Source organism: Carettochelys insculpta, chromosome 5, assembly GCF_033958435.1.
Source record: "Carettochelys insculpta isolate YL-2023 chromosome 5, ASM3395843v1, whole genome shotgun sequence".
Taxonomy (NCBI): Eukaryota; Metazoa; Chordata; order Testudines; family Carettochelyidae; genus Carettochelys; species Carettochelys insculpta.
Genome location: NC_134141.1, coordinates 107,453,311 through 107,465,882, shown reverse-complemented (window position 1 = coordinate 107,465,882; position 12,572 = coordinate 107,453,311). Strand labels below are relative to the sequence as shown.

Here is a 12,572-nt window from a genome sequence, read left to right as displayed (position 1 = left end):
GCGTGAATAGGTCCGGCGCCACCGGTAGAGGGAGCGGTGGGTGGTCCGACATGCACAGAAGCAAGGGAAACCATTGCTGCCCATCCCAAGCGGGACTATGAGTATCATGCGAGCTCTCTCCCTTCTGGCTATGTGCAAGACCTTGTGGATAAGCGCTGCAGGGGAAACGCGTAAAGTAGGGAGCCCTTCCATGAAAACATGAATGCGTCCCCCAGGGACCCCCGCCCCACTCCTGCCCTGGAGATGTACTGGGGACACTTTTTTTTTTTCTGTTGTACTGGGTGGCAAACAGATCGATCTGGGGAAACCCCCATGTACGAAAATGCACTGTAGCAGATCGGAGAGGATCTGCCATTCGTGCGTGATTGCGAAGCGCCTGCTCAGCTGATCTGCTTTCACGTTGTGAGCGCCCAGCAAGTACGAGGCTTTCAATGTTATGTTGTTGGCGATGCACCAACTCCACAATCGGAGTGTTTCCGCACATAGGGCACGGGATCGTGCTCCTCCTTGTCGACTGATTGGAGTGATTGTTGGTATTGAATCCCGACTTCTTTGCCATGTAGGTAATCGTGAAAATGTTTGCAGGCGTTGAACGCTGCTCTGAGCTCCAGTATGGATATGTGCAGTGTCTGTTCTGCAAGGGACCATAGCCCTTGCGTTACCTTGTCACCGATGTGCGCTCTCCATCCCATGTGGGAGGCGTCGGTAGTAAGAAAAATAGAAATTTGTGGTTGGTGAAAAGGCACCCCAACTAGCAGATTCTCGGGGTTTTCCCACCACGCCAGGGATCTGCGCACATCTGTTGTGGGCGACACCACCCTGTGGACAGTGTGGGATGCCGGTTTGTAAACGCTCGCCAGCCAATGCTACAGGCTTGACATGTACAACTTGGCATTCTGTACCACAAACGTCGCTGCCGCCATGTGGCCCAGCAGCCGTAGGCACGTTAAGACCGGCACCGTGGGGCTGTATGTAATGACTTGCACCAGCGAACTGATTGCGCGGAAGCGGGCGTCAGGTAGGTACACCCTTGCTGTGATAGAGTTTATGCGTGCCCCTATGAACTCTATATGTTGTGTGGGTTCGGACTTTGACTTTGCGAGGTTGATGACTAAGCCCAGCGAAGAAACGTGTCCGCTGTGACGTGTATCATGCGTAAGACCTCTGCCTTCGAGGTCCCTTTTAGCAGGCAGTCACCCAAATATGGGAAGAATAAACACCCCGTCTGTGCAGGTAGGCTGACACCACTGCCAGGGTTTTGGTAAAGACTCTGGGGGCCGAGGAGAAGCCGAACGGAAGAACCCTATACTGGAAGTGCTCCTTGCCGACTGTGAAGCGGAGGAAGCGTGTGCACGCCGGGTGGATCGTTATATGAAAGTAAGCATCTTATAAGTCGAGGGCTGCAAACCAGTCTCCATCGTCCAGTGCCGTGAGTATCGAGGCAGCTGTGATCATGCGAAAACGCTGCTTGCGCAAGTAACGGCTGAGGCCCCGAAAACCTAAGATGGGCCTCCAGCCTCCTGTTTTCTTCTCTGTTAGGAAGTAGCAGGTGGTCCACCTCCTGCTTGAGCCTCGCCTCGTGGGCAGCGTCCCTGAGGTGAGGCCTGGCAGGAGGCTTCATCGGTTGGAGCAACTGGAAGGGGATCGTGTAACCCACGGCTATGATCTCCAGCACCCTGGCGCCCTTGGTCATAGCCCCGTTGATATTGAGCACGTCGTGGTTGGTAAGCGTAGAGTCTTTGCTGAGGGTAAATTTTTTTTTTTTCCTGTATGGGGGAGTATAAATGCCCAAGGTTCTAAGTGTAGCTCTCGAGTCCTTACTGGAGTGGAGGACCAAGTCGGTAGAGTCTGCAAACAGCTGTGTGTATCAAAGGGAAGATCCACAATCTTTGCCTGTAGGTCCCTAGGGATACCAGATGTCTGGAGCCAGGATTCTCTATGCATGACCACTGCTGTAGCCGTTGAACGTGCCGCCGTGTCCGCCACGTCCAGGACAATCTGGGCTCCCGTCCACGATGCTGTGTAGCCCTCTTGAACAATCGCCTTTAACGCCAGCTTTTTGTCTTCCAGAAGTGAATCCATGAGGGGAGTAAGTCTGGAGTAATCATCAAAATTATGGTTTGCTAGGCGTGCCGCATAATTTGCCACTCTCAATAGCAGGGTAGAAGAGGAATATACCTTCCTGTCAAACAGCTCTAGCTTCTTAGCATCTTTGTCCGATCCCCCCGATTTGTACTGAGAAGCCTTCAACCTCTGCTGGGACGATTCGACCACCAAAGAATTTGGTTGTGGGTGACTAAAGAGGAACTCCATGCTCTTTGCCGGGACGAAATACTTCTTATCCACTCTCTTGTTCATAGGTGGGATAGAGGCCGGAGTCTGCCATATGGTAGTGGCTGACTCTATAATGGCTTCATCCAGCGGAATAGCAATTTTGGATGAAGCCAGGGGTCTCACATTTTTCAGGAGTTTGTGACGTTTCTCCTGCACCTCTGCCGTTTGAATGTCTTGCATGAAAGCTACCCTTTTAAATAGCTCCTGAAATTGTTTAAGGTCATCCGGGGGGGGAGACATCCCCAGGGGCCATGGCCTCATCTGGGGAGGATGAGGAGGAACCACTGGGGTAAACCTCCCTCGAACCCTCAGGCTCCTGTGGTCAATGATACACTTGCTCCCTGGAGGATTGTGAAGGAAAGTCTCAGGGTTCTAAAACTAACTCCCCTTGAGACAGCTGTGTTTCCGTCACCGATCGAGAGTGTCCAGGGGGTTTTGAGCGGCTGGGGGCGGGGGGGGGGAGGACATGCCCCTGGATGTAGGCCTGCGGTGTCTGTGTCCAGCATGATGAGGACGACCATAGCAGCATGGGCCAGGGTCCGGTGGAGACCTGGACCACCCACGGAGTGTGTACCCCCGATATCTGGGAGAGCGAGACCTCCACGATGACACAGATAGAGGTGAAACTGGCTTGTGATAGTACTCCAGGGGATCCAATCCCACAAATGGTGAAGGTGGCCCAAGCTATGGTGACATTGGTTGGAGGAACAGAGAACGAGGTTCTGGATAAGCCGGTGGAGACACAGGCCTTCAGTGCGGCGTGTGTATCACAGGGGGAGGGCTTGGTGCTAACAGCAGCGCAGCCCTGTCCAGAGATGGGCTGCGGTGCCGGGTTCTTGATTTCGCCTTGCCCCTCCCCTGGGGGGCTGGCACCACCTCCTCCCATGCCGGGGATCTCAGCCCCGCTGTCGGCGCCGCGCTCGGCACAATCAGCTGTGGTGCCATGCGGGTAGCTTCCTCCGGTGCCTGCAGGCTCCGTGCCTGGTGCCCCTGCACCGTTGGTGCCGCCAGGTCCGGCGCTTGCCTCGCTGACGCTCTGGGCGCCGTGTGTGCCAACTGTTGTGTAACCGGAGGCTCAGCCTCTGCCACATGCGCAGCCGCTTGCCTGAGTATGCGGCTGGGGGCTGTGTGCGCCGCTCGTCCTGCTCGCTGAACCCGCCGGCAAGGATCGAGCCGGGGAGAGTTTCCTCCGTTTCTACACCGAGGGGGTCAGAGAAGCTGCCTTCCTCTTATGGAACCCAGAAGGCCCTTCTGGGTGAGGCTTCTCCGGCAAGTCCGGCTGGAGAGCCTTATTGGACAAGAGCCTTATCTCTCTGTCCTTCCTGGCCCTGGCTGTGAGTTTAGCACAGTGAGAACAGTTCTGGGTAACGTGTGATTCCCCCAGGCAGCGGATGCATTCGCTATGCCAATCAGAGGCCGGCATAGCTTCGCGGCATGACTCACACTTTTTAAAACCTGAAGAGGCCATTGTGGCGAGTCCTTCATTGTTAATAGGGTACTTAGCACTTAATCCGTGCCTTTCCACCCCAAATAGCAATCACCGGCCTGCGGGGCAGCGGGCGGCCTAAATGGCCTTCACGTCCGCTCTTCTCTTCTCCGCTCCTCTCGTTTTTCTTTTTTTCTTTTTTTTTTTTTTTGCTGATATTCTTTGTCTTTGCTTTCTCTCTTTTTTTTTTTCTTTTAGTAACCAAAAACAACAAATTACACGGAGAAAACAACTATCTAATCTGACTCTGGCCTTAGCCTGAGCGGATTCTGTCTGCCGCCGATGGCGGATGAGAAGGAACTGGCGGGGACCGGATCGTGCACGTGGCCGGGGGCGCGCGGGGGAGTGGCGCACGCCGGCGCACGGGGGAGTGGCGCGCGGGGGAGTGGCGCACGCCGGCGCATGCGCGATCCAGGAGAAACTGTTGGAAGATTTCTGATCTGCGGCGCCAAGCGAGCCCGACACCTATTGTGGAGCACCCCCGGGGACCACTCGAAGAACCACCTCAAGTTGTTGATTCTCATCCTGTGCAGAGATATCCCTTCTACTTCACACCTAATTGGAATACACAACAAGAACTTGGTTCTTCTGTGCATCAGTTCTGGTTTCTGCTCTTCTCCAGCAGGGAGAGACCCCAAATTATTGAGGTCCTCTCCCAAGCAATCCTTCTGCTTTGTCCTCACACGCTTTAACCCTCCCACACTCAATACAATGTTCATGATGAGAAAAGAACACAAAGGTGGTAATGATAGAGGGCTGGATGAGGTGACAAATGACAAAAAGAGAACAGCTACAGGGAAGAGACATGAAAGGAAGGAGAGAGTATGGAACAAGGTGTATATTAAATTGTGCCTCATTCACTTTGCTTTACAGTAGACCCTCCATTTAAACAAGGGTCCCGTTCCCATGCACCCTCGTGTAACCTGAATTTTGCATAAGTCGGGAGAAGGCTTTTTGCCTGGCACAACGCACGTTCTGTAGCCAAGGAAGCAGCAGCAGCTCTTTTTGAAAGATAAGTCCTGGGGTTGGGGGAGAGCTTGGGAAGATTAAGCCTTTTGGTGGGGTGGGGCTGTGGGAGGAGGGCAGAGAGGTTAAGCCTGGGGTGGGTTAGGGCTGCAGGGGGGTGGAGCTGAGCCAGAGCTGCACATGGGGAGGGGGGAGTTGAGCCAGGCCACAGGGGGTTTGAACCAGGGCAGGAAGATGGAACCAGAGCTCTGCACAGGGGATTTGAAGAGGTGTGTGTTGGGGTTGAACCAGAGCAGTGTGTAGAGAGTTTGAACCAGGGCCGGAGAATGGAACCAGGGCCGCACGCGGGGGGTGGGGGGGGCGCGGTGTTGTTGAACCAGGGCACAGGGGGGAAGAGAGGAGTTGAGCCAGAGTCAGGTGGTGACCAGGACTGGGGGCAGGGGTTGAGCTATGCGGGGCTAGGTGGGGGTTGAGCCAGGGCTGTGGGGGGAGAATGATATTTTGAGTTGATGCAAGTTAATGTGCAATTCTGAGTTACGCTTTCGAGGTTTTACTGTATTCTATATTTCTTTACCTCCAACACTATCTTCTCTATGAGATTGCAGACTTTTGTGACAAACACCTGTCCATGGTGATATGCAGAACCTTTGCCAGCACTTAATACCTGACTGCTTCAAACCACTGTACCCTAAATACCTTCCATTATTTAACATAAAAATATCATCTTAGTTTAATATTTATTTATTAATTTTTAATATTTTCAATACAAGACAGAGATCCCAGTCTCGGTTTATGGTATTTTAACAGATGATCTGCAATTTGAGGAAATTAGCATGTCTGGGAAAGTCTACTTTGCAATTAAACAACTATGTGGCCTAAACTGTAGATCATGGATGTCCAACCTCTTGGCTTGCCTGGGCCACATTGAGTGAAGAGGAATTGTCTTGGGCTGCATATAAAATATGTAATATAGTTAATGTATATAAATCACATAATAATGTTAAAAGTTTACCATCTTGTGGGGCCGCATTACTAGCTGTCCAGTGCCGCATGCAGCCCGCGGGCTGGACACGCCTGCTTTAGATTATAGTTCAGGCTTGATCCTATAAGTTATTTCATTCACTGTTAACTGATGTGTTCGTGTAAATGCAGAAACTATTCTCAAAATGGCCATACACCAGATAATTATTGGGCCTTTTTGCATAAACCAAATTAATCCATTATCCCCCTTTCACAATCATTAACACACATTAGTTGAGCAAATGCTGATACAAACATAGTGCATAGGTACAACTTTTCAATAGCTTTTTATTAAGTAGCTTTTTAGTTTGTGTAACTACATTAGAAGGTTAATAATCTGTAAATTTGTTAGGCCAAAAAGCATTCATAAAAATCTTTTGACTCAAAATGTCCTTCAATAATTCATCTTCACTCTCAAGTGATTCCATGATAAGCTGAGACTACACATACAAAATTTCAAAACAGAAGAAAAAGTTAGATGCAGTACAGATGGCAGTTTTGTACGTAAAAAGTGCCACACATTAGAGAGTATAAGTTTAAACAGTTTAAAATGTAATAAACACATATCAAGAAAGGGAAATAATGGTGAAGGGTTTACTGAATTTAAAATTCCACCTTCTCTTTGAGAAATGTTAGGAAAGAATAAGATTTACCATATATGATCACATCTTGATTAAAGATTCTTACCTACAAGTAGAACATTTGTCTTTTGTCCTTCCAGATATTCAACAACTTCTATTGCTTTTTTCAGACATCGCCTACGTGGCATGCAGAAACAAGACAAAATTCACATATTTAAATCTGGTCTTCAACTAGTTAAGTTTAAGCAGCATTATGGCAGTTCATATATGTTCAGTTACAATAATCTTGCCAATCAGAAGAAAGATTGGGTAGCGATTCCATAAATCAAGTTTGTGATTTAGATTCTCTTTTGAAATTTAACCAGTTACAATTCATGTTTGAAACTTAATCTTCGGTTCCAGAAATTTTATTGTATTCTGATTTTACAGAAGTTTTGATTTCCAATGTGCATTTTTAAAGACCAGTTTTATATTTCTACTTTTTAACTAAAATAAGTCCTGTGGCACGTTATATACTACACGAGTGGCTTTTGTCAACATAACCCATAAAGCGTCTACACGCTTAAAGGGCTCTGTTGGAACTTTGTCAACTAAACTCAGCTGTTCAGTCAGCAGCATTATACTTCTCCCTTATCAAGTATAGCGCCTCTGTTGACAGCGTTTTGTTGACGAAGTGCCTATGTGCGGAAGCGGTCTGATTGTGGAACTGGTGCATTGCCAACAACATAACGTTGAAAGCCTCGTATTTGCCAGGCGCTCAACCAGTCTCCATCCGAGTCTCAACCAGTCTCAACCTCTCCAGCCGAGGAGAGGCCCAACGGAAGAACCCTGTGCTGGAAGCGCTCCTGGCCGACTGTGAAGCGGAGGAAGCGTCTGTGTGCCAGGTGGATCGTTATATGAAAGTAAGCATCTCGTAAGTCGAGTGCTGCAACCCAGTCTCCATTGTCCAGTGCCATGAGTATCAAGGCAACTGATCATCCGAAAACCGTTGCTTGCGCAAGTAACGGTTGAGGCCCCGAAGATCTAAGATGGGCCTCCAGTGTCCTGTTTTCTTCCCTGGTAGGAAGTAGCATGAATAAAAACCTTCCCCTGGAATTATTCCGGCACTCTTTCCACCGCCCTTATGAACATAAGGTGAGTCATCTTGTGATTGAGCCTCGCCTCGTGGCAGTGTCCCTGAGGTGAGGCCTGGTGGGAGGCTTTGTCGGTGGAAGCGACTGGTAGGGGATCGCATAACCCATGGCTATGATCTCCAGCACCCATATGTCTGTGGTGATCTTTTGCCATTGGGAGTGGAACGGGCTGAGGTGATGACGGAACATGACATGAGAGTGGCACTGAGCAAGGGTATTGATAGTGCAGCCCCCGACATACCCATCAAACTTGTTGCCTTTGAGGCCTGACCTGAGGGCGTTGGGCTTTGTTGAGAACGTCGCCTAGGAGTTCTGTACTGTTGCCGCTATTGATAGCGCCCTTGGCCGTAGCCCCGTTGATATTGAGCACGCTGTGGTTGTAAGCATAGCATCCTTGCTGAGGATAAAATTTTTCCCCTCCTGTATGGGGGAGTATAAATGTCCGAGTTTCCAAGTGTAGCTCTCGAGTCCTTACTGGAGTGAGGGACCGAGTCGGTTGAGTCTACAAACAGCTTTTGTGTATCAAAGGGAAGGTCCACGATCTTCGCCTGTATGTCCCTCGAGATACCCGACGTCTGGGGCCAGGATTCTCTACGCATGACCACTGCTGTAGCCGTTGAACGTGCCGCCATGTCCAGGGCAATCTGGACTCCCGTCTGCGATGCTGCATAGCCCTCTTGAACAATCGCCTTTAACACCGGCTTTTTGTCTTCTGGAAGTGAATCCATGAGGGGCGTAAGCCCGGAGTAATTATCAAAATTACGGTTTGCCAGGTGCGCCCATAATTTGCCACACTCAATCGCAGGATAGGAGAGGAATATACCTTCCTGCCAAACAGGTCTAGCTTCTTAGCATCTTTGTCCGATCCCCCCGATTTGTACTGAGAAGCCTTTGACGTCTGCTGGGATGACCCGACCACCAAAGAATTTGGTTGTGGGTGACTAAAGAGTAACTCCATGCCCTTTGCCGGGACGAAGTATTTCTTATCTGCTCTCGTTCGTAGGCGGAACAGAGGCCGGAGTCTGCCATATAGTAGTGGCTGACTCCAGAATGGCTACGTCCACTGGAATAGCAATTTTGGATGAAGCCAGGGGTCTCCAATTTTTCAGGAGTTTGCGATGTTTCTCCTACACCTCTGCCCTTTGAATGTCTTGCGTGAAAACCACCCTTTTAAACAGCTCCTGAAACTGTTTAAGGTCATCCGGGGGAGACACATCCCTGGGGGCCATGGCCTCATCTGGGGAGGATGAGGAGGAACCACTAAGGTAAACCTCCCTCGAACCCTCGGGTTCCTGCGGTCGATGATACACTTGCTTGCTGGAGGATTGTGAAGGAAAGTCTTGGGGTTCTAAAATTAACTCTCCTTGAGACAACTGTGTTTCCATCCCCGATCGGGAGTGCCCACGGGTGTATTGAGCGGCCGGGTGGGGGGACCTGCCCCTGGGTGTAGGCCTGTGGTTCGTCTGTGTCCAGCATGATAAGGACGACCATGGCAGTATGGGCAAGGGTCCAGGGATGGAGACCTGGACCACTCACGGGGTGTGTACCCCCGATGTCTGGGAGAGCGAGACCTCCGCAACGACACAGATAGAGGTGAAACTGGCTTGTGATAGTACTCCAGGGGATCCAATCCCACAAATGGTGAAGGTGGCCCAAGCCATGGTGACATTGGTTGGAGGAACAGAGAAGGAGATTTCTTTTTTTTTTTTTTTTTCTTCCCGGATGGGCTGGTGGAGACACAGGCCTTCAGTGCAGCGTGTGTATCACAGGGGGAGGGCTTGGTGCTAACAGCAGCGCAGCCCTGTCCAGAGATGGACTGCGGTGCCGGGTTTTTGATGTTGCCTTGCCCCTCCGCTGCGGGGCCGGCACTGCCCCCTCCCGTGCTGGGGATCTCAGCCCTGCTGTCAGCGCCATGCTCGGCACCGTCAGCTGCGGTGCTGCGCGGGTATCCCCCTCCGGTGCCTGCAGGCTGCGTGCCTGGCACCCCTGCACCACTGGTGCTGCGGGGGTCTGTGCCACCTGTGGCGGTGCCGCTGCCTGAGTATGCAGCTGGTGGTTGTGTGCTCCGCTCGTCCTGCTTGCTGCAAATGCACTGTGAGGATCAAGCCAGGGAGAGTCTTCTCCGTTTCTGCACCGAGGGGGTCAGAGCACAGTCAGAACGCGTCTGGTAGCCTATAATTCCCCCAGGCATCGGATGCCTTCGCTATGCCCCACGGAGGCCGGCATAGCTTCACGGCATGACTCACGCTGTGTAAAACCTGAAGAGGCCATTGTGGCAAGTCCTTTATTGTTAATAGGGTACTTAGCACTTAATCCGTGCCTTTCTACCCCAAAGAGTGATCACTGGCCTGCGGCAGCGGGTGACCTAATGGCCTTCACGTCTGCTCTTCTCCGCTCCTCTCCTTTTTTCTTTTTTTTTTTTTGCTGATATTCTCTTTGTCTTTGCTTTCTCTCTCTCTTTTTTTTTTTTTGTTTAATAACCAAAACAACAAATTACACGTGGGGAAAAAAAAAAACTATCTAATCTGACTCTGGCCTTAGCCTGAGTGGATTCCGTCTGCAGCCGATGGCGGTTGAGAAGGAAGTGGCGGGGACTGGATCGTGCAAGTGGCCGGGGGCGCGCAGGGGGGCAGCCCACACCGGCGCATGCGCGATCCAGGAGAAATTGCTAGAAGATTTCCAATCTGCAGCGCCGGGCAAGCCCGACACCTATTGTGGAGCACCCACGGACACCACTCGAAGAAGAACTCTGTGTTTACAAGGACAAGAGCAAACTGCTGAGCTACCCCTCCCCACTCAGTGATGATGGCATGTGCTCTACTGTAGTCCAGAAGTCTGGCTATTTTTTTTTGTTTAATCTTCCATTTTACATTAAGTTCATGAAACAAAGCACATGAAATCCCTTTCCAACAACGAGAAAAGTTTTGTGACCAGCATTTGGGAGGTTTTTTTTTTGTTCTCCAAACCATACACTGCTCCGGCTCCACATGTAAATTTATCAATATCTCATCATAGATCAAAATTTCTTTTGAATTCTATGCCTCTCAGACTCCTGAAACAAAGCATTTTGATAAAGATCCCAAGAAATTCACTTCATATAAAAAGCACCAATTTAAAACGAGTTTTCCCAATAGCCATAGCCACAGAAGTCATCACATTCAATTAAAGACTGGACCCAAAGAACATATTAACAAACCTCGTGATTTCCAGCCAGTTTGTACTCTCCAGTAACGAAAACCATTTTACATCAGTATCCCAGAAGTCTGTACTGTTATCTGTAAAAACAGAAAATTAGACTGTGAGCAATTGCACCATCCTAGTTAATAGAGGTCTGTCATAAGAAAAACTCCAAAAAGGGTGGACATTCGGCATCCAACAGATTATGTTTTAAGACTGTGAAGACTAAAGCTAACTGAGAATTCTGTTACACTTGTCTATGCTTAAAAAGCGTGTACTTAGTTTGGGTCCAAAAGTAATAACCCTCCCTCCCAATTTTTGTAACCGTTGTGCAAGCATGTTGCTCATGTGCCTTCCATTCCACTCATGTGCATGCCTACGTGCACAGTTAGAGACTTCTGCCTTAGCAATATCTGTATGGTTGGGTATAGTGACCCCCTGAGCGCCATGCTCATGCACTGGTGTAACAGGTGCTGCTGACCCTACATCCACTTAAACAGAGAGATAAGGAGGGTGGGTAATGGAATGGACATGAGCAGCATATCTTTAACAATTTTTAAAAAAGTAGGTAACCATCTTCCCCGCCCCGCCCAGTGAATATTAGCAAGGGTGGGCAAGAATGGTGTCCCTAATCTGTCAGAAGCTGGGGAAGGGTAACAGGAAAGGGATGACCTGATGATTACTTGTTCTGTTCATTCCCTCTGGGGTACCTGACAATGTCTCGTGTTGGAAGATACGATACCGGATTAGATGAACCTTTGGTTTGACCCAGTATAGCTGTTATGTTCTTTTGAGTGGCTGCTCCTGTCAACTCCATTCTAGGGCACTCACAAGCAGTACCCTCCGAGGTGAGTTTGGAGTTCAACTGCTCTACCAAATCCAGCATCCTCCAGGGCCTAATGGGTAAGAGAATATGTGGATGGATTACCAGGTGGCTACCCTACGGATGTCCTGGATTGGCATTTGGGCTAGGAAAGCTGCCAAGGAGGCTTGCAACCTGGCTGAATAGGCATTTAGGATTGCCAAAATGTGTCATCTTGCCTGATTGTCTCCATTTGCTGTTACAATAATTGTGACCAGCATTTGGGAGGATTATTTTTGTTCTCCAAACCATGCACTGCTCTGGCTCCACATGTAAATTTATCAATATCTCATCATAGATCAAAATTTCTTTTTCTTATGAATTCCATGCCTCTCAGACTCCTGAAACAGCATTTTGATAAAGATCAAGAAATTCACTTCATATAAAAAGCACCAATTTAAAACTAGTTTTCTCGATAGCCATAGCCACAGAAGTCATTCTTGGAGCAGACTTTTCATCCTGTCTGCTACCATGACAAACAATTCCAACAATTTGTTGAATGGCTTGGTCTTTTCAGTGTAGAAGACTAGTACCCTCCTGATAGCTAGGGAATGCAGTCTATGGTCCTCCTCCAACTTATGAGGCTTTGGGAGAAAATACTTAAGTAAATACCCAGGAAAGCCTGGTGCAGCCACAGCTGGACTTTGTCTTTGTAGAAGACCATGTAGAGCAGTTCCAAGATAAGTGCCCTAATCTTGGCGACCTGAGAAACAGAACTACTTATACCTAGGACTGTGACCTTCCAGGCCAGGAGAGGAGAGCCAGAAGCTTGAAGGGAAGAGTAGGGAGCGTAAGCTATAACAGTACAAGATTCAAGTCCTGTGGTGGAATGGTGTCCCTGACATGTGGGTCGACTCGTTTGAGGCCCTTGGGGAATCTGCAATTATATATTTTTTTTAAATCCACCCTTGAGCAGCAGATAGACTGAAATAGCAGCCAAGTGAACCATTATAGATGAAAGGGGTAATGCCTTAGATTATCTTCTGCACCTCAAGCTCCAAGATCAATTGCAG

The 12,572-nt window shown here is 49.3% G+C and overlaps 1 protein-coding gene across 2 annotated transcripts in view; it reads right to left on the bottom strand.

Annotated features, from left to right (window-relative positions):
- Positions 1-12,572, bottom strand: part of MTMR12 (myotubularin related protein 12) — a 65,836-nt gene that overhangs the window by 11,803 nt on the left and 41,461 nt on the right. For both annotated transcript variants that reach the window (XM_074995704.1, XM_074995705.1), the window contains exons 11-12: positions 10,717-10,795; positions 6,494-6,564 (exon numbers count right to left, since the gene is read on the bottom strand). In XM_074995704.1, coding sequence (XP_074851805.1) covers positions 6,494-6,564; positions 10,717-10,795 — 150 coding nt within the window. The remainder of the gene's footprint in view (positions 1-6,493; positions 6,565-10,716; positions 10,796-12,572) is intronic.